The following is a 22,125-nucleotide window of genomic DNA, read 5'->3' as shown; positions in this document are numbered from 1 at the left end:
TCGTGGAAATCAAAGTTGTCACTTCTCTAATTACCCAAAGCAATCTTTTCGCTCTCCTGCTCTGCACTACTTAGCTGTGTCTCCTTCTCTCTCACTCTCTCCATCATCCCATAGCCACAGGCCAATAATTGGTGATACTTTCCAACTGTGCAAGATCCAATCAGAAGGAGTCGCAGCGCTCCAGAGGCCCTATAAGAACCCGCAGAATGAGGGGAACTGTCATCAGTGACTGAGATGCCCTCAACTCTCTGACTTTTCTTGCACTACTTTCCTGAATATATGGACGAGTAAAATACAAACTATGACAAATGTCAGTTATGCATTGAATCAGATCAATGTCCTAAGGGGACTAGCAGCTGCAGGTTTCTTTTCCCTTCGGGGTATTTAGACTGCAATGTGACTTTAAAAACTGTGAGAAATAATGTACAGTTTTAATGTATGTGTTCATTCTTTTAAAAAGAATCACTTAGCTACTTTGTGGCTCCAGATGTACCATCACAACAGTAATTCCCTTCCTCACAAGGGACAGAGGATTCAAATCCTTCTCTTATTAACTGAAAACAATGTAATAGAACATGTTTACATGCTCTAATAATTTCTTTAAATCAATTTAATAATCTTTTCTCACACGGTCTGAAAGGCTCCTCTCTGCTCTGATTGGCTTTTCCCCTGTTTTTTATTGTTTCAAACATAATGTTTGGCCCTGAGAAATGCTATTGAACATATTGCACTATTTTAATTTTAGAGGGAAAAAAGTGATTAATGGAGAAAATAATTGGCAGATTAATCTTTAATAAAAAATAATCATCTCTTGCAGCCCTAGTTCAAATTAAAGGTTACTTCTGAGGCTGCAGCTTGTAGTCATGTGGAATTGTACAGTGTTATACTGAGAGGGGTTTCTTAAATCAGGGCGTGACATTAAGGCTTTTCCTAGACAAGTGGCATTTTTTAATAAGGAAGAGAAATTGAACATTTAAAAAATATTTTAAAAATGGAAATACTCAAATGTAAGTCAAGTAACCCAAAGTTTGGCTTGAAAGGTCGTAATGATAACTCGGTAGAGGACTAGACCACACTGCCTTGTGCTGCTGCAACAGTGCATACTGAAGCTAACAGGTACAGGTGCTCCTCCTAAGCACTAACAGAGTACAGATGGTTTTCGGGGCTACACTGTGCATCACTCATCTTCTGCTCGGTGGAACATGAAAGGGAAGCTTTGATTTTTCTTGCTTGAAGGCCTGAGCCAGTGAAGTCCATATGTCTCCTGCCATTTGTCCGACTGTGTTGTCTTGTACAGAGTGCAGCCCTCTCCTGTCATTATCCTGCTGTTGTCCCCTACTCGTAGCCTTTTAACCGGCAACGCTGAGTGCTCTCTCATATTGCTTTTGCCAACAGGGAAGCAGTCGTGGACTTCCTCAACCTCCCCTCCTCACATTGTCTCTTTATCTTCCTTGCTAATTCACAATTGGTTTTCTTTCTGTGTGTGTGTGTGTGTGTGTGTGTGTGTGTGTGTGTGTGTGTGTGTGTGTGTGTGTGTGTGTGTGTGTGTGGAGGTCGCAAGAGACAAAGATGGATATTTAGAAACGGCTATGAGGAAGGAAAGAGCGCAGCCGAGCGCTTTGTTGACCCATTTTCTCTTAGACCATTAATTCAAGGACTGAAAACACCTTAACAGCTCAGTCGGAGCCGGGGCTGACCTTGCTCGCACGGAGTCTCTCCTCCTCTGCGAATACACCTCCCTCTTCTTCATCTTTCCTCTCTCTCTAATGGTCAGCCTTCACGCTGAACAGATCCCCTAAATGTCTTACAGAATGGAAACAGGGAATGACAATAGTCCTCCGTTTGTACTGCGTGTATCTTTCCTCCTTCTTTTCCTGTCCTTGATTTACGATCGGTATTAAGTGGTGAGTCTAGTCTACTCAAAATGAACACTGTTGTGTCTCAGTGCATTTCAACAGCGAGTAATTTTGCTAGCAAGTAGCTGTAGTAGTGGTTATAAAATTATTACTGGCTTGTGTGCATTGCTTCATTGTGTGTGTGTGTGTGTGTGTGTGTGTGTGTGTGTGTGTGTACTGTACTAAATGTAATCTTCCTTGCTGTGATGCAATCCAATTTGTGAAGTGCTTATTATTCAGTAACATACAAAGCCTCATCCATCACAGCAGTGACAGCAGCTAGCTTCCAGCACGCACACACTGACTCTCGCTCTCCTCTCGTTCTCTATCTCTCCCTCTCCTCTTTCATCTCCTCCTTCAGTTCATCATTTTTCAGCAATGCATTCCAAGCACTTTTCTGTACTATTGCTCTTCCTCTGCTCTATCTCCCCTGCCGTAGACCCCTCCATCCATGCATTACCCCCCCCCATGCCACTTCCTCTATCTAATCCTACTCAACATCAGCCCAGCCTGAAACTAAAGCAAAGTGATAGCTTTATGGTAGATCTTCTGCCTGTAAATACTGGCAAGTGGGAAAGAAACTAAGTGTGGAAAAGAAGACGGTGCACTGTGCGCCTCTCATTGGTCATAACAACACAGTTATGAGGCAGGGAAATATGGTAATCGCAGCCAATACCCTGCGATGGTGACAATATAACTGTGGTTGTAAAATGCATAATGATTATCTAAAGCTCAGGGGGCACCGCAATGAAGTCCAAATGCCAAGTGTGGTATAAACCCACAGGATATAGATGGATTTTTCCAGAAGCTCCCTTCTTAGCGTAATGTCATAATCTGCCGTGGTGAATGACTACAAACACAAAAAGAGTTAATGTGAGGTGATTTGCAGAGAGAGATGATGATGAGAGTGCGTGACAGAGCGGAGACACAGGTGGGAATTCATGAAACAAACATGTGCACACGCTATACTCTCAAACAATGGTGCATGTATATACAGCATATAAACCCATTAAAGGGACTGTATATGTATACATCTGTACACATTGTAAAGAGTCACATAGAAGCAAACACACACGTTCTCCTCAGCCACACGCACTTCCCTTCACAACTACGGAACATGCTCTTTCTTCCACTACTCTGATTCTTTCGGAGACAGTAGATATCTTTAACGGTAGCTTGCTCCTTATGAGAGCGGGATTAATGCTGTAGCAGACCCCCACTTACTAACCCTGACCCCCCCCCCCCCCCTCTGAGCGTCTGAACACATGATGAGTTTGAGGGTTTACAGCCCATAAAACAAAAGCATGGAGGCACATTTCACTGAGATAATCACAGGATTTGACTAATAAGGCGTTTTAAAGATGCAAACACTAAAACATTTGTATTGATGTTGCTGGTAGTTGATTATTGGATGTAGAAGAACACAATATTGACAGACTCTGCACTGTCTCATTAGCAATTCTATTCTGGGAAAATCATAACAGCAAACACAAAAATAATTAGCATTTATTGTCAATGTTATAGATACTTCAGTCAGATCATTAACACAAGACTGTTACTTTGGAAAAAGGCAATTGCACATTCTTCCACTTAGAGATAAAAATGGAATTGTTAAGCAATAAAACACCATTATTCAAGTCACTACAATCTTAGTGTGACCTTATGGAATGTTAGCAAACTGTAGGTACATTCTGCTGTATACTGGACATTATTGTCTCTACTTGTGCTACAAAAAACAGATTTCAAAGTAAAGCGAGCCCGTGGTATCTAACTGCTACTGAGCATCAGCTACTGTGACCACGAGCAGCAGTTACAACATTATGGTAAATGCAGTGTAACTGAATGAAGAATCCACTGAGGACGTGTGTGTTTAACTTTTGTGTCATTTCTTACTTTAAGTGATGTTATTGAGTTTATTGTGTGTTACTCTAAGTTATGATAACTGTATGGCTCAGAGGGGATTATCCCAACCCAAGTCACTTCCATATTCTTTAAGTATGTGAAGCTATCATCAGTCCGGTAACAAACCAGAAGCCTTTCAGCCATGAGTTTAAATTCAGAAGAGTGATGAGGCCGCTGCGTCCTGGCTGTGTGTTTGCAGCCTCTCTTGACAAACAGGAATAAACTGCAAATAAACCATTGCACACTCGACAATTAGTCACATGATATCCACTCCCCTCCTCACAGCAGAAGACCAGTAAATAAAGGGAATCAGATGTGAAACAATTATAGTCCGTATGGCACTGCTGCTAACATCTGCCTTTTTATCTGAGGCCAGGTTGAGGTGCTCAATGTGACACAGGGATGTTTTTATTGAGCCAGTCTGCCATTTTGGGAATGTGTGAAGGAGGGTGGGCCAACAACTGTTGCTGCGAGCCCCACAGGGGACACCTGACACACTGGATTAGCTGGTTGGGTGCTTCTCTGACACTTCTTCTCTGCTCTCTATCCATCACATGCAAACATGCCCACAAACAGACACACATGAAAAAAGACTGACACACACACAATGTCATTGACGCGCGCCGTCTCACGTCGTCGCCGCACGTAAAATCAGACACAGGGAAAAGAAAACGCACACTCCCCGAGGACTACAAACATCACTTTGTGTGACATCAGGAGACGTGTAGCTTTTTTCCCGCAGAATGTGCCTGACCCAAGACGGCCATGTTTGCTGTCAACATCCTGTCTCTCCATGTCATCACCTCCCAATAGCCTTCTGTCTATAAGACAGCTGCTGGCAAGCCCAGGATGTAACGCAATGTGAGCACTTGCCAATCTAAGCCCTAATTATAGTGTGTGTAAATAAGGGAGTGTGTCAACAAAAGATACAGAAAGATAACCTGTCACTGTCTTTCTTGTGCGAGATGACAGATTTATATTCTCTCTCTCATTCCTTTGGGAACTTTTACAGTTCTTAGGCTTTGGTGTACGTGAGGATAAATCCCACATGTAACTCTGTATGGACAGCACATTACACAGGGCTCAAAACCGCAATGGCATCCCTGGGAGACTGCCTGATGTGGGTCACAACAGTCCCTTTGGGGAGGGAGATTTCACAGGAAACTGTACTTTAATTTGGTACCTGTTACACTTAACAGAATGTCCCATTGGAGGCGTCTTTCATCACAGCTTGTTCTATTTTCTTCTAAATCTGACTACATGGACATTTTATAATTCAGTGTTCCACCGGGACAAAATGGCGATGATATTGCATAATACGAGCATCAAGAAAATATAGTAGTTCTGAATGTGTCCTGAGTATTGAGTATTTTGTCCCATTTAGAGAATCAGAAGATGTTAAAATCTCCAATCTGGGTCACAGGAACTTGATTCAACAAGGGAGCGCCCCTTTTTCTTTCTCCTCTACACAAAATATTACCTCACACACCTCCTGTCTCGGTTAGGAAGTTGCCCCCCCCTAAACCACTCACTCACTAGTTCCCCTACGTATTCCTCCGCCCTTTTGTGCCTCAGCCTTATCCGAGGTTTTGCTTTCCTAATGTATAACATCTCCGGTTCCCCAGGACGCCGCCCTACCAGACGATGACGACTGGAACCTTCAAAGCGTGTGCCGGAGCCTTCAAAGCGGGCGCCCAAAAATAGTTAGAGTGTATCTAGCTCACATAAATGAATCAAAGCTATCCTACACACCAAAGTACCCCCCCACCCCCCCCCCCCCCCCCCCTTCCTTCATCCACTTCCTTTCCTCAGTCCCCATAACCTCCTAAAACTTCAGACGGGCTCCAGCCCCGGCAAACAAACACAAAACTCAACAAACAACAACAACAAAATAACACGCTTCAATTCTTGATCAAGCAGAGGAAAAGGAAAGAAATGTTTGACAAAGACAACAACAACAGCGGCAAGCAGGGCGGAAGGAAGAGGAATAAAAGGAATACAATATGGGCTGTGCATTACTGCTTCTTGATGAAAGAAAACACATTTGGATGATGACATTCACTTGCAGATGTTAACAGGCTGTTTCGCTGTTATTTTCTGAGCGGTTAGAGCTATTGTTAGTTGAAGGCTCCTCTTTGGAGCGTGTGCTGTTGCCCAAAGAGCCGCATTTCCATCATAATAACAACTGAAAAGAGTAAACTGTCACAGGGCGCTTCCTCTTCTGGCTTTGATGCATGCCCCTCAGCCTGGCCTCGCTGTGCTGACGAATGAGCAAGAGAATACACTTCTCTCAATGCCAAAACAAAGACTTAAAATATAGGATCACTGCTGTGACAGAGAATGTCACAGTCCCATTGCTCTATATGTCAACGAGAGCAAAATATCATAGCCACATTAGCAGCACTCTCCCTGCTGATTGTAACAATGATGATACAAGGACAGTGTTTTCTTAGACAATAGAGGTTGAAGGCGTTGACTTCAGCGGGGATGGACATTTACCAGTCGGACAACATTGATGTAGAATAACAACACTGTTGGGCAAATGTGTGATTGTACCAGAGCTTCGAGGCTTTGACAAACTCTTATTTGTATGTATACAGGTTATAAGTTTTCCATGTGATCATTAATACCTTACGCTGGCAGGCAGTAGAGCCGGGCTTAGCCGGGTGTTTACCGAAGGCAAAGTCACGACGGGAACACAACATGTCTTCCTTTGAACAACCATGAACAAGGGGGAAACACAATGGAGAGAGAAATTAACTGAGAGCTTCCGCACAACCAAAAACCCTCATAATTCAGGCTGTAATAGAATACCACAACGAGTCGGGGAAATAGCACACTCCTAAGCAGTGACTCATTGGGTGTTGTGACCTCGTTTTAAGTCTGTATGTGTAATGATGTTGCGTCTGGATCCGAGGCATGACATATAAACACCTCTGCATGCTTTCCCAACATGAAGTTTCCTTTTCTCTGTATCATGCCTAAAACCCATCTACAGCAGCCATTCACATTCTGCTGGCCTTGATTCAACACTGGCTTTCACAATGCCAGGAGCTACAATGGTAGACTAGGTGCAGAGAGCTGGATGCCCTTCGATGGGAGATTGCTTGCCTCGGGAAGGCTGCTTGGCTCTTCCTGCCTTTAAGAGCAGAACTTGTAATTACCTAGAATAAGGCAGGCATGTTCTAAATATGAATGTCTTGATAAATAAACCAGAGCTCCCTCTGATTGTTCACTTTTGTGGTACATGGGAGACTGAAATCATGAATAATATTCATTTTCTGAAGCTCCTCTCTCTCTCCACTGTGTTACCCAGTTTATCTAGGAATTCAATACTAAGGTTCAAATCCAATACTGATATCCCCCCCCCCCCCCCCCCCCCCTCCCTAATTCCCCAAATTGCCCCTGTTCCTACCTGAGGGGAAACGTTCGATGACCGGCTGGTTGTCCACCTGTAGTGTGGCGTTGCCACCACTCCGTGTGAATCGCACAACATGGTATTTGCCGTCGCTCACCATCACTGCGCTCTCCTCGATGGTTATGTCGTCCGTTCCCACGTTGAAGATCACGCCGATCTTTCCCCGTTCCTACAGATAGAGGATGATGGAGAAGATCATGAGAAGAACGCACAAACATACAGAAAGAAACTAAACTTCACAAGTGCACTTTGGACATTTGGCATCCTTTTAAAAATCCCCTAATTTATGGTTTGTTTTGTGTCCGGTTGGCCTATATGTAACACTTTTGTTTATATGTGTTCTATAATAACACCTAATAACAAAACATAAATTCTGAGAAACTGATACTGGGTGTAACTAAAAAGTCAAGTTCTTCCTTTCTGCCAAACAAAAGATTATTACCTCCATAACTAACATTAGTTTACAGCCCCAACATCCGCCTTCAAAAGTTTTAGAAAAAAGCACCATCAGGTCAAAATTGTACTTTGCCCAATACTTTACTTTATGACTTAAGACCTGAAAACTAATTACATCCGCCTCCGCTCTACTTTGTGTTTGGTGCTAATTGACAGCTCCAAGCATGCTAACATGCTGAACATAAAGATAGCGAGCATTATACCTCCTAAACATTAGTTTATGTACAGAACTGGTGTTAGCATATAGCTAAGAGCACTGCTGTGCTTACGTTAGAACTGTGCCTTGTACAGCCTGGCTGTAGACTAGAGAACCTTATTGGTGTTGTAGAAAGTTGTACACCAAAATCATTTGACATAAAACCACAGTTCTGAAGGCATATAGAACAATATTTGTTATTGACGTCATATTTTCAATGTTTAACCATCAATACCCAAAGATATCTCATTTAGAGAAGATATGTTCCAGCTGGCATCGTATAATAAGGATCCGATTTAAAAAATCAGCAAATGATTATGTCTGTGTCTGTATGTATGTGATTGCATTACACTGAGGTAATCAAATTGTGAACAGTAATGTTACACTGCAATGCAATACTATTACGCTGCAATCATCAAGCCGTGATAATACACATGATAAGGTTGCTCTTTTTATTTCCTGCAGCAACAATCTAAGGATCATTTCCTTGAGTCACCAGAAAGGACCTGGCTGCCTGCAGTCTGATGATGCTGTGAGCGTCACGTCTCACACACACCAGCCTGGTAAAAAGCAGAGTACTTGTTGAGGACTCAGGCACCTTTAGTATTCATCAACCCGGTGACCCCCTCCCCTCTCCCATCTATTAGTGTTGACAGCCGCCCACTGCTTCGAGTTTATTACAGTCAACCGCCTGCTCTACTCTCATCTCCCGCCATCTCTCTCTTCTCCCTCTGTGCTTCTCGTCCTCAGTCCCAGGAAAGGTCAAAGTCATTTACAGAGTTACAGTCTGCCAGAGAGGCATGAAACAAGAGTTGGAGAGAGAGAGAGAAACAGACAGAGTACATACCAGACAGCACCATTACAGACTCATTCTCTGTCTGGCAGTAAATCTTCTGTTACAGTTTTGTTGGGCACTACCATGAGAGACAGAGCGGTAACTTCCCTGGCGCCCATTCCATTGACAGGAACACTTCCTGGTTGTCACTGCAGGTCAAGCTCATTTGCTCATTGACACGTTCGCACACTGCTGTCTGGCCACTGCAGCAACAACTTCATTGATTCCATTATCTCATTAGCCATGTGCATTAATTTTACCTTATATGCTGAACGTGAGGCTTTCGCTCCAAGCGATTTTCCATTATTCATGGCTGATTAAGTATTTAAGAAAGGAAAATAAAACACCCTAATAGAACTTAAAATAGCAAGTTAATTGAGTAAATAAGTGCAGAGGTTGTACAATAAGTTAATGAGCGGTATAATCACTGCCAAATTCATGGGCATCTTAACCACTCTTTGGTGCAGTATTCAGGCAAGGCCACAGTTCGGCCATGTGCTGATGACAACCCCAATTACGCTATTAATTGAGCATGATCAAATGGCGGTACAAGTGGAAATGCTGGTGGCCATGATTAATAGATCAGCTGAATATAAGACACAGTTGAACAGTCAGAATAAACAAGAAGAATCAATGTGGGAGCAGGAAACAGACTGAGCACTAAGTTAGACCAGGATGAGTTCCTCAGAGTGGAGCTTGATGGACTGCTCGACTCATGATCTCATTCTGTAAAGAGGCTTTGAAAGTCTCAAATGGCAAAGTGCTTCCAGCTTCTTAGGCACTTAATCAATTGACGTTCACGTTATGGAGCGTCCCTCGCACTCTTTGCGCCCACTCTCCCCGAGCATTCCCAAATCCAATGTTGATTCTAAGCCATGAATATGAACACTGTCAGAGAGTGATTAGTGAGTCGCTTGTTAATGAGAATTCAATCATTGATACCTTTGAGATATGGCAACAAAGAAGAAAAAAGGGAGAGGTGAGAAATGCCAGGATGATCTCCATTACAGCCCACGCACTAGGAAGCTTAGAGTAATCATAACACCTTTGCCGGAAGAATTAATTCAATTTACCAGGGCAAAGCAGAATGAATCCCTGCTATTATGAGTGAAAAGCAGAAGGGAGAGTGAATTTGAGTGATATTTACAGAGAGATTAGCATTTGTGTTCCGCAACATTAGGGTTCTTCCCGGTGCTGAGGGAATGTATTGAGCCCATTACTGTAGGAAGCCGCTGGGAACCAGTGCTTTTCAAAAAATGATTTTAGTGCAGCGGTAATGACATTTTAATGGCCATTTCCCTTAAGCGAACATATCTCTGGAAACAGAAGGAAAAAAAAGTCTCTTTGAATGACTAGGAGCAGTCAAGCCTGCAACATTGAAATGAAGGGACTTGTAGGTAACTGACAATAAGCCCGGGCTGCTCTTTAAACACCACAGCTTCTAAACTACTGCTAAGTAGCTCTTAATCTGCTTCAGCTGTCGGCTAATGTCAGGAGGAAGAATGTAACGCTTTTGCTCTTTTATCCAGAGGTTTACTTTTCTTTCTGTGGGTCAATCAGTGGTGTAGACACTGTGGGAAAGAGCTCTTATTTCTGATACACCATATAATACACTTCAATTACCTCCATTCAAAACTGTGCCCGAGGGAGACCTTTTACTTTCTGAGTTCAATTAATCAATAACATGTTCTTCGATGGTTTTGGGGAAACGTTCACCAAAATCAGGTCCAATTGTGTTGCATTGAGTTTATCTTGAATACTATTATAATTTCTCAAGCACAAAATATCTGTCAAATATCTGAGCATGTTGGCACAACGACCAAACCATGCTTTTGGCAGAGCAGAAACTGCTGATCAGCTTCTCACACAGCAGTAAGTTGACGACAGAGTTTAGCTGCCAAAAAAAGAGAAAAGTTTGTGTTATCCTCTCATTAGTCTCTCCTTGCTTTTTCCTCAAAGACAAAGAAAATTGGCTTTGGAATTCTGTGCAGCAGCTGCGGACTGGAAGTAGCAGTGCCGGAATACGGAGAGTGTGTTTCGAAATATTTCAACATGACCTTGCAATGTGCGTCTAGGTAAGCGCTGTTGACGAGAGCGGAATGGGAATGAGGCGACGCCAGGACGAAGGCTGCAGTTGTCTGTAGCGGGATTATCAGGCAGTCTCAGAGAGCTCGCACTGATCACACCGAGCAGAAAAGGCAGAGGGTGTGGAGGAGGAGGAGGAGGAAGAGGAGGAGGAGGAGGAGAAGGAGAAGGAGGAGCAAGGGGCAGAGAAAAACACTGCGCGATAAAAGGACAGAGGAAACCTTGATGATCCTCCAGGGCCTCAAGGTGCTTTGAGATCAAAGCTCCTTTTGAAGATGTCAAGATCTGGTTCTCTCTTCTCTGCACACACAATTAAGAGGGGGGAACGTAGACAAAGGGGGAATGCTTTTCTTGAAGGATTTAGTTCTTGGTTTCATTTCTTTACAGACAGCTCAATCATGTTTCTTCCAGCACCCCTAGAGCTTCAGCTCCACACACAAGTCGTCTTCTTGATCTATTTGCATTTCCAAAATGTCTCCCTGCGTTTCCCTCTTAGATCTGATTCACGAGCGCAAAACAGGCAGATTAGAAAGAGAAAACAACAGAGAGACAACAGAGAAGCAACTGCTGGATGGACTGGAGGCTGTATTCAGCAACAATCTGACAGATGCAGCTGTTTAAATCAGTCACGGTATTTTGCATTTTGCTGCATCAACGCACCTCAAAGAAACGGTCCAGACACGTGTCTGACCAGTTCAAGAATGTGCTGATGCTTGTGATTCCGTTTGACATATTTTATATTAATAGGATGGTGGAAATGTAAACTATCCATCAGCCTCTTTCTCATTTCCACAATAATGATCTATCATCGCCTGTATCTGCTTGAGTCTGACTTGACATACCAGTGTAAGTATGCGGAGCTGCAGTATTTATTAGCTTATGAATCAGCCAGTGGAGCAGCATGGACAGAGAAATGAGTGATACATAGATTTTTACTTGCCCAACGAAGAGTAATCAATTCCCCCCCCCCCCTCTCTCTGGACTTGCATCTGATAATTCCACGTGATTAGGGCAGCTTAATACATAATACAGTATTACAGCAAGTATTCCAATATACATGCCAGCGCAAGTGTTAAATTGGGCGTTTTGCAGTTACAGATTACTATCGGTGAATATGTTTTTATCCCACAGGCTTCTGCAGCTGAGCCAGATATACCATCATATGGTCTGCAGCTCCCCTTTCAGGGTAATTCTGGCTCTATACGGCTAATCAGCTTGTCAACATGTATGCATAATGCCTGCGAGAGGAGATCGGCTGTGGCATCTGCTACAAGGAGAACAGTATAGCGGGGCTAATCTTCCACTCTGAAACTGCAGCGTTATGTAAGAAGAAATAGGCGGTTGCATAACGTGCAGACTCCTCACTGGCTAAATCACCCATTGTCCGTTCACCTAACGTCTTCAGAGTGTGCGACAGAAAGATGAAAAAGGACTAAGGGCCAAAAGACATTTTGGATCAGAAGTACTGTTATCTAGTGCTCGGATTTCATGTCTCCCCTTCTCAACATTCACCATTCAGATGACACAGAGCTCACACACGCAGAGCGGCATGTGTGTTTCTTTGATTTGGGAAAATGAGGAAGGCGGCGACGATACAGTTTGCAGAGAGGATATGCTCGGTTTCATTTACCACACCTTCTGCTCAGCCACCTCGTTTATATTTGTTTGTCACGATCTTTAGCAGTCGTCTTGAGAATGTTGCCCTCCCGTCTCCTCATTTTAAAAGCACTTTATCTCCTTTTCTCTCCCCCAACTCTCTTTCCTTCGTTTCCTGCTCTGAAAACAACGAGCGGCCCGCTCTGACGGAGAATCGGATCTCATTGAAACATTGATGAGATAGTGAGACATGGTGTGTGTATATGCGAGAGTGTACGCTTCTGAATCTCCCATCGAAGCATGACTCACGCTGGGCTTGCCCATTTGTCCCGCAGTACACACACGCTGGCAGCGAGCCAAAATACTGCAAAGGAAGCAGCTATGGAGAGGGGGAAATGTAAATCATCCAAAACATCATCCTCTATAATCCTGATCATGTTGTCACCTCGGACCAAAACTCCTCATTCATTCAGTGTCAGCCTCCAATCTCCAATCTCCAGACATGAACATAAATATGCACATACATACATATGGAGTTGATTCCATTATGATCTGCACCACTGAGACTTCTGATGGATGGCGTCCTTCAGCGCAATAACCATCAGACCTGCAGGTTTGAATCCCGTCTGACCAACCTGCCCGCTCACACACAAACACACAAACATACACTTCTATGCAAACATGAGAACGCCCTTCAACGAGGTTACGCTGAGCCCCGCCACACACCCCGGCCTTGTTTACAAAGCTGCAGAGAGCTGATGAATACATACACACACACACACACATAAACACGGGGATTTGTGTATGCCATTTCCTGGTGGCAGGGATCCAACTGATCGAACAAAGCCTGAAGTGGGGTGTCGCTGCTTTGTGTCTGATGAACAATTGAAAACATGCACAGTCTAACGCTGGCATTCATGTGCATAAATTTATGTTTGAATGTTAATAAGTTCATCCAGTTGCTTTGAGCAAATACACTGAATTGAATTGATTTGAATCAGAAAAATGGCGTAAACCTGCATTAATTACGTTTTTGGCCACTTGCGAGCAGGAAGCTTTCAACACAACATTTACATAATGTATTATCACCTCACGTGGATAAGGCCATCTGATTGGCCGTTCAGCTTAAGCCAATCAGTGCACGAGAAAATAAATGGATGTCAGGCAAACAAGTAAACATCTAAAGTCAAGAGGTGACACAGATCATCTTCATCTCGTCTGACCACTGCAATACACGGGTATCTTCGCAACCACTTGGCTATGTGGTGAGACAATGATCGGCAAAAGCGACTTTGTTTTAATGCAAGTATAACAACAGAAGGTTTCCCCTTTTTGAATGTTACACAGACATATACAGACTTCTGCCGGCTGCTGGTATGGAGAGTTACTTCCTCTCACACAGGCTCAAAACATACATGGTAGTTAGCGGCTGGCTGTAGTCTTTGCGGCGTGTTCAGGTGCGACTTTTTGGTAGATAAGATAAATGTGACACGACGCAACAGTCATTACATACATTTACTGTCAAACTGTGGCTTATCGGTTTGTGGTTTGCACACGACACTTGAATATGCGTCTCATGGTTTTATAGGAGCGTTTACCTGTGCTAATTGCAAATTGGCTGGCATGCACACCAATTTAAGATCAAAGGCATTTCATCAACATACTTAGGAGGGTAAGGTAGGTGGATTTTCTTATTTTCATTTCATTCTCTGTTTTCGTTCCGTTATATCTGTTATTTTAGCTGCTAAATGCTTCACTAGCTAGTTGCTAACTTTGTCTGTCAGCTACTTGATGCTGGACCGCTAGTTTACAGTTGGTTTATCAGAACTGCCTGCCAACACAATGTGCTACGTTAGAAGGCTCCATAGAACTTAGCTGAATAGTTAGTAGACTCTCTCTGGGTTCATCAGTATGAGGAGCATCTTTCACATTACAAATAGTCAATGTTTATATAAAAACTTAATTATATGCTGGTATGAATTGAGCATTAAGTGAAACAGTGATCTAAGTTAGATGCTAACAGTAACGTACAAAGACTGTGAAGGTAACAAGTGACAGCTTGCCTGTGGGTATCAAACACCCATCAAGTGTTGCCAATGTGCTTTTCACTGCCTTATCAAATGATTAATGATAAAAATAGAGAGGGGTGATATAAGGGGATATGCCACTTTAGCACTAAAATAGAATGATTATTTACATCTCTGACTTTCTGTACTGCCAAGAGAGGTGTTATACAGATTATATCTATCAAGATGCACAAGTGAAAACTAAACTTTTCAAAGAGCAAAGATGTCTCGTGTCAAAGTCTCTAAACGGAGATTGGTGGAGGAAGAATAGACAGGATAAACAAAGCTATGACCAAAGAAACAGTAACAGTAAGCGGAGGTATATAGAAGAAGAAGTGGTAAAACAGAAGAGAGCGAACGGTAAGGAGCCACACCGCTAAAGCTGGGGCCGTGTGCCTTGAGGCAAAGCCAGAAAAGCATCCGCCCACTCTTCATCTCTTTACCAAAAGCCCTAGCAGGCCCAGACGCTGGTAGATATTTGCCAGTTTGGGTGACTCAACATGGGACCAAGAGGCTTACAAGACAAATAAAGTTTCCCCATCCATGCCGTTTGATCCTTTTTGGCTCTTGTTTTGTATTAAGTCATCCTTCGCTTTTGCCAGCGCCACATAATCCTTCAGCGATTTACTAAACTATAAAACAGGCAATAATCCCGTATCCGCTACCAAACAAACAGACAAAGTGGATCAATAACTGATGACTGAATGACATTTTATCAGTGTTAGAAAAGTATTAGAAACTATAACATATCTACTATATATATATATATATATATATATATATATACAATAGATAATAATAAAGTGAAATCGAAATAGCAATTCAGTCGTTGCAGCCTAAAAGCTTCAAAATCTATCTTTTGTCTTTCTTCAGCAGGGAATGGCTACTGCCTCACCTTCAGATGTCCATTCTTATTTCTCTCACTTTGTCTTTTACCTTTCCTTCGCTTTTTCTCCATTTCTAATGTGTTCTAATGTGGAATCCAATTGAACCACATGGTCTTTGGAGAGATTTGAGGGAAGGAGTTGATACCCAGAATGCACTGTGGCTGACGGAGATAGGTGCATCAAGAGAACAGGTTTGTAGATCACTCCTGTCGGCAGCAAAAAGACGAGTCAGCAAACTGAAATTAGATACCCGAGTCCTTGACTTAATCTGTCTTTTGTTCAGTATCTTTGTACAATAATAATCATTTTGTACATTGTATGAGTTAATTGTGATGCTGGAAGTAGGCCAAGAAATGTATGTATGAATAAATGATCCTCACTTTGCCCTATATGGATACTGGTGGAATGAAACGGTGGTAACATGCCACTAACATAAAGGTGCATTAGGGTAAACTGCAGTGCATACATGTCAAAAAAGAAGAAAATAATTTGATCTGAAACCTACCTCTGGAAAACCTACCCGAAACCAATGTGCAGAAATTAATTGATTTCTTTTTTTTTGAGAGAGAGGCAGAACTGTAGCAATACGGAGAGCTTCACTTAACCTGATTAGACTGCATATCATTTGCACCCGTGTTGTCTTAGAAAGGACGTTTATATAGTAGAGCGGCAGAGACAGACAGGCAGAGGAGAAGACTTCTCCTTTCATCTCCAGTTTGCACATACAATTTGTCATGCCTGAGTATACGATGCAGGAAAAAGCAGAAATGGGAGAGTTTTTACAGTTTTTGTGTAGCTGCGGGCAAGACATATGTATTACTGTTTGTTGTAGTGTGTGTGTCTTCTGGCGCAGCCTGATCCTATCTGTTGAGGGAAAGTGAGGCGGGCAGCTGGCCGAAATGGAAAGGAATGACTGTGACCTTCGGACAAAATCAAGAGCAAAGTGTTTTCTGTCTCTATTGTTTTCTCTGCTCTTCTCCACTTTCTGTCCTTGCGGCCTAATTTTCTTTCCCCCTGCTCCATCTCCGTTTCCTCAGAAGTGCAGAAAAAGAGCAGAGCAGAGAAAGAAAACAAGAGCATGAGTCTGTTTGCTTTTTATTTCCTCCACTGCGGTGCCGACTGAACAGCAGTGGTACAAATTGTACACTGTGTTCTCTGGACACACTTAAACAGTGCACTTTTCCTATAAGTAAGAAAGTAACTGTGGTGCTGTGCTTCCATCAAAAGACCTGAATAAGACACGTACCATAGAATTCAGCAGCATGAAGCGCTTAACATCAATATAAGACCGATACCTGAATGCTCTGACGGTAAAAATAGGCTCACATCTGATCTGGACCACAAACTGTGGGATGACCGCTCAGATTGCCCTCTTTATAACTGCTACTTTGTCTTACTCTCTTTATACCCATTATTTGGTCTCTGTTCCATTTCTCTCACCCGCCGTTTGCTTCTTTCCATCTGCTACCCTGATAACTGTTCCTCTCCCATTTATTCTCTTCCTTTCTCCCTCTCCCTGTTCTCTTTTTGCCTTTTAGTCTCTGCGGGCAGGGTGTGAAGTTGATGCCCAGCAGAGAAGAACGGCTGCCGAGCACACTGGCTAATATTTGCTCTGTGCTAAACTGAGCAAACATGGATAAAGCGGACACAATCCCCGCCTCTGTCCCTGGCTGTCTGCCTTGTTGTCCTTTCATTTCCTTTATGTCTTTCCTGCGCTGCCGTAGAGCGGACTGCTGGTTTTCCACTGTGCACATGTTTTCACGCAAATCACTGGGTGAGAGATAAATCAGATACCATAATCCCATTCTGGTGTATGTCTTTCTATATCAGTGTGTGTGGTTTATTACGAACATCTGTGCAATCCAATCAAAACAGGCGAGGGATTATGTTTAATTATGAGCCTCATGAATAACGTCAATTACGCCATGCAGGAAGAATTGTGATGTTTGCGTAGAGAGGAAGGAAGTAAAGGTGTGTGTAGCATAGTCACCCCGATACTTAAAACGTGGAAGTATCAGAACTACTGTGTCGCACAGGTGCCGATTCATGCTTCAGGCTGCAGTTTCTGGTGTTGCTGCATTGTATCAAAGCCGTTTCATACAGTCTGGGTTTAAGCAGGACAGACCTGGTAACTCGTGACATGCCAATTCATGACAATTCAAGCGTGCCAGGCCACCTTCACTGGAGCCAGAACTGTAACCTGTTGAGTGCTGCTGAAGAGCTTGGTCTCTGCATGGCTGCTAAGTGACAGCACTGGCCAGCTGGAACACTCCAGACCTAAAGCTAATCTGTCTGTCCACTTCCCTTACCTTTCCATGAGATTGTGTTCTGGGTTGAGAACAAAATTATTTGGAAGTAGTTATTTTTTGCCGTGATGGGGAAAGTTTGTAAGTGGTGCCTGAGTAGGGTTAGGTCAAACTAAGCTAAGCTAATAAAAACTAGTTTGTTCTGACTTTACTTTACAGATATCCAGGCACCAAGATTGTTTGGGTGGTTCATATTAGATACAGCTAAAATCAAGACAACAAATCTATATGGCTTAAGTTACTCGGGCAATACACAGGTGAGGTAAACACACAGGAGGGTCCACAACAGCAAGAACCAAAAATAGGCTACAAGACAGCTTTTATCTCGTTCAACCCAATGAGCTTCAGATACTGTACACCGAATCAATTCAAATACCCGTCTCTCACTCTGCGTGCATCCTATTTGTGCAATTGATTTGCTTGAAAAGAACACGCACCGCACACCAACAGCCCTGTTCTCCCCGTCTTGGAATAAATTCTTTGGAGTGTTTTTGGTATAAACTTGTTTAATTATTTTGTAAAGTGGAATTTCTTTCACTTCACTGCCTTTTTGCATGATACAAATGGCTCACTACACGAATGTTAATGATGGTTAATGAACGTTATGTGAAATTTGTGTGTGCAATTCCCTCTGCGTGATCGGAAATGCTCAAATACCGCTGCTCAGATAAATAACTACATGAGGGGAAGAAAGTAGATACTTCCAGTCAGATGTGGAACATGTGTTTGGCATATAAGGATGCAACTAAACTATGAAACAAGTGAACTTTCTAAAGTCAATTAATCTGATTTCTCAAATACGCTCCTCAAAGTGAAAAGGTAATTACACAAAGACGTTAAAGAGAGACCCGTTTCACCTAACATCCAATGCATGCTTACTAAGACGATGATTATTAATTACTGCTGTAAATGATTATGGCACCATTTAAATTCCAGCTCCTAGATCAAAATAAATTGCTTGTTATAATCTACGGAGGCACATGAACAATGGAGCCATTAGGATACGGGGGAAGAGTCGATTATATACCCGAGTAACAAGAATACAGTACTTTCTTGATTGTTGAGATTTTGTGATGTAAAACACAAGCTAAACTAACTGACCATGCACAATTATCCAGTCATTCTCTTTAAATGTTACAGCTACATTTCACAGATTACTGAAGACAAAAAGCATTAGGGGGGAGACACAGGTTCGATGTGAACAAGGAGCATTGTATATTAAGGAGCAGCTAATGATCTCATATAGGTCCAAAGCTGAGAAGTGCACACAACTGCCATAATGTGGCAAATTGCAACAGATAATAAATAATTTAATGTTTCAATTGCTTTCCTCAAACCTTTACCCTGTGTCTGCAGAAGTGAGTGCTTTTACAAACTTAATACATCCATAATGTGGATGAAAGATTTACGTGTGTTGTTGCAATGACTGAGTAGAAGCACATACATTAATATTGTATTTGGCTTTCATTATTTCCTTTTTACTAGATGTATGCAGGGATATGGTGCGCTATTCTTGGGAATGCCAAATAATTAAGGTGGTATTTTAAATACAGCAGTGCAAATGTTGTTTGTGACTGCATGCAAGTGCTTAAAAGGAACATTATTTCTTCACAAGTGACAGTTACAAAGTTGCTCATAAAGCATTGAAGCCGTCTCCAGCAGTGACGGCTGTGTGCGACTTTTGTTTACAAGGCGGCATCACAGTCTTTAAAGACCTCGGTTTGAACCAAATAAAAGGAAAAAGAGAAAAAGGCTTTTGGCTCCATCTCTTCCTCAGACTCACTGCGAGGCGTGTCAGCGTGCACAAAGACAACAACGTGACAGGGCGAGACATGCCTACCGTAACTGTCCAGTAAACACTCTGTATGTGCGTCTGTAGATAAGATAAGGCTTGGTACTCTAACAAGCCTGATGCTAAGCTATGCTGCTTGTTATTGTCGGAAAACCTCAAACAAACGAAGAATGTGTAAGGCCGTGTTCTCTATACTTCCGAACCTTTCCAGCATGCCGATGATTCTAAAACGTGTCACTAATATCGTTTCCTTTTTCTAAAAAGGCTAAATAACCCTAAAACAGCTGGTTACTGTAGTTTTTAACGATTTTTAGCAGCGGATTTTATGCGCTACCGAGTATTTATGGCAGCAGGATTTTGAATGTAAGATTACGTCACAATAATCTACACTGTGTGTGTTCATGGTAATAAATCAACATTTTGGGACACCAATGCAGCTCTAAGGCACAGAGGAATAAGGCTTAGGATACACACACAAGATCAATTCGGATTTCTCAGGATTGTTGACAAATGATTATTTAAAGGGCACCCTCTCTCCTCTTATCTGAAAACATTAATCACTAAACTCCCCAAACATTCAAAAACACTATTTTCAACAACTCCTTTGAGAGTTGACATTTTGAGAGACAAAAGCAATAAACATTTACATATTTATTTTTTTCTCTTTCCAGCTCTGATTTTCCGTATCTGTGGGTTTCTCAATACAAAAGTTTTAAATGTAAATAAAAACTAAGCTTTTCAGAAATATGTATTTCTCCAGAGTCCAATTGTATTTATTTTTCAAATTTTGGCGAAAAACAAAAAACGTTGAATTTGAATGGAGGATGTCGCCTGTACCAGTTTGTGTAAGTACAAGAGCTAACCATGTGGCTACTCAGGGAAATGATTAGCGTCTCCAGGGAGTTGTTGGTAACTGAAGCGCATTAATAAGGGCTGTCACGCTCACACTTTCCAGTGATCGTGGCATATTAAATCCCATTTCTGCCTACTGTGTTCTTGGCGCAAAGGCAGCATACTTTGCAACGCGGATAGCGACGAGATAGCGGTTGCAAGTGATGCACAGTTCCTGGTGCCACAATCCATTCTGTGTGAATTTGCGAATAAAGTGTAACTTTATGAAATCCCTGGAGGTGTTGCATTGACTTTATTCCACTTGTATGACTCATTTTACAAGATAGTTCCATCTGTGTGAACATGTGCTGTGTGTACACGTGTGGGTGGGCAGCAACTCAGGTGGGACTCGGCACCCCCAGCAGGTGATAAACGCCGCTGTCTTGCCAGCTGCAGGTGCACTTCCCATTCTTGCTGTCACCATACCAATGGCCATAGCCAGCAATGGTCGTCAACCGTGATGAATCATGTGTCAAGAATGTGATAGGACATTGATATTGAACACTCTCGGCCTGGCTTTTCTATTTTTATTTTTCCCCACTAGAAACGTTACTGAATGTCTCGATATAACTGGACTATTCCAGATGCAAACATAGTCACATAGAGTAAAGAACGGTTGTACTAAAAATGGAAGAACGGGGAATCATTCAGTGTAAACATTCTGATTGTGCCGTCAGTGAGCGGCAACAATGTTCTGTGTCAGTCTTGGACATGTACACACAGACACACACTGAATTACAGATGAAACGCATGCACACGGGTGTACTAACCATCCATACAAATGCACGCACTACTATCCTCCCTTCTGCAGTGTCTCCTTAGCCCAAGTACCTTTCCAGCTTGGTCGATAAATATTTGTTTTCCATTTTAGCATGAAAATTCATCTGCACTTTTAAAATGTCCTCCCAAGTCTTTTACTAAACTCAGCGTTGTAAAAAGTGTAAATTCCTGAAAGGAAACCTGTTAATGATGTTCCTCTGACATCTTGTTGGCCGTCTTTTACACCATCGAACCTCAATAACTGCAAAAAATGCAGGTACTTCTTCATCCTTCCTTGACATAGCGAGCTGTAAATGTCTCAAACACAGGAAACTCTGCGGAGAACAATTTTCTCTACATGAGACACCCCCACCAGCAAATATCTTGTGTCAACTAGCTTCTGCCGGTCTGCGTGCCCTGCTTGTGGCTGGCTTCTGATTTCCATGCCAATGGGCAACCCCACCGTGGTCAGGTCACTGGACGGATGCCAGTGTTAACTGTGCACACATATGCCCACCTGACCTGTGTAGACATGGAGCAGACGGGCGGGATGGAGGCAAAAGCAGGAAGGTCAGAGAGAGGTCACATCCCTCTGGTATCTACTCATATAGACAGGTAACAATGTATTAAAGGTACTGAGTGAACTGTGCAGTCTCAAGGTTCAGAACGGATTCATCAGTGCAGCGAAGGCACACACACACACAGCTGCCCCTCTGGACTCATGGCTTGTGTTTACATGTGCGAGCATGAGCAAGACGCACACACACACACACACACACACACACACACACACACACACACACACACACACACACACACACACACACACACACAGGATTTGTGAGGCTGTGGTGTTGGATATTTACAGGTAGTGCTCTGCTGTTTACTGTCCATAGCTGTGGAGTGTTGGCTTTATTTAATACTGCTGCAGCAGAAACACTTATTGTACTGTGTGTGTGTGTGTGTGTGTGTGTGTGTGTGTGTGTGTGTGTGTGTGTGTGTGTGTGTGTACATGTGTACCTACCTTACAGTGACAAAACC

At 42.7% G+C, this 22,125-nt stretch overlaps 1 protein-coding gene across 7 annotated transcripts in view; it reads right to left on the bottom strand.

Moving 5' to 3' along the window:
• Window positions 1–22,125, bottom strand: part of nrxn2b (neurexin 2b) — a 503,322-nt gene that overhangs the window by 32,671 nt on the left and 448,526 nt on the right. For all 7 annotated transcript variants that reach the window (XM_029455250.1, XM_029455256.1, XM_029455255.1 and 4 more), the window contains one exon: window positions 7,213–7,384. In XM_029455250.1, coding sequence (XP_029311110.1) covers window positions 7,213–7,384 — 172 coding nt within the window. The remainder of the gene's footprint in view (window positions 1–7,212; window positions 7,385–22,125) is intronic.

This window comes from Cottoperca gobio, chromosome 18 (genome assembly GCF_900634415.1).
Source record: "Cottoperca gobio chromosome 18, fCotGob3.1, whole genome shotgun sequence".
Taxonomy (NCBI): Eukaryota; Metazoa; Chordata; class Actinopteri; order Perciformes; family Bovichtidae; genus Cottoperca; species Cottoperca gobio.
The sequence above is the reverse complement of the archived record's forward strand: the minus strand, read 5'-3'. Positions and strand labels throughout refer to the sequence as shown.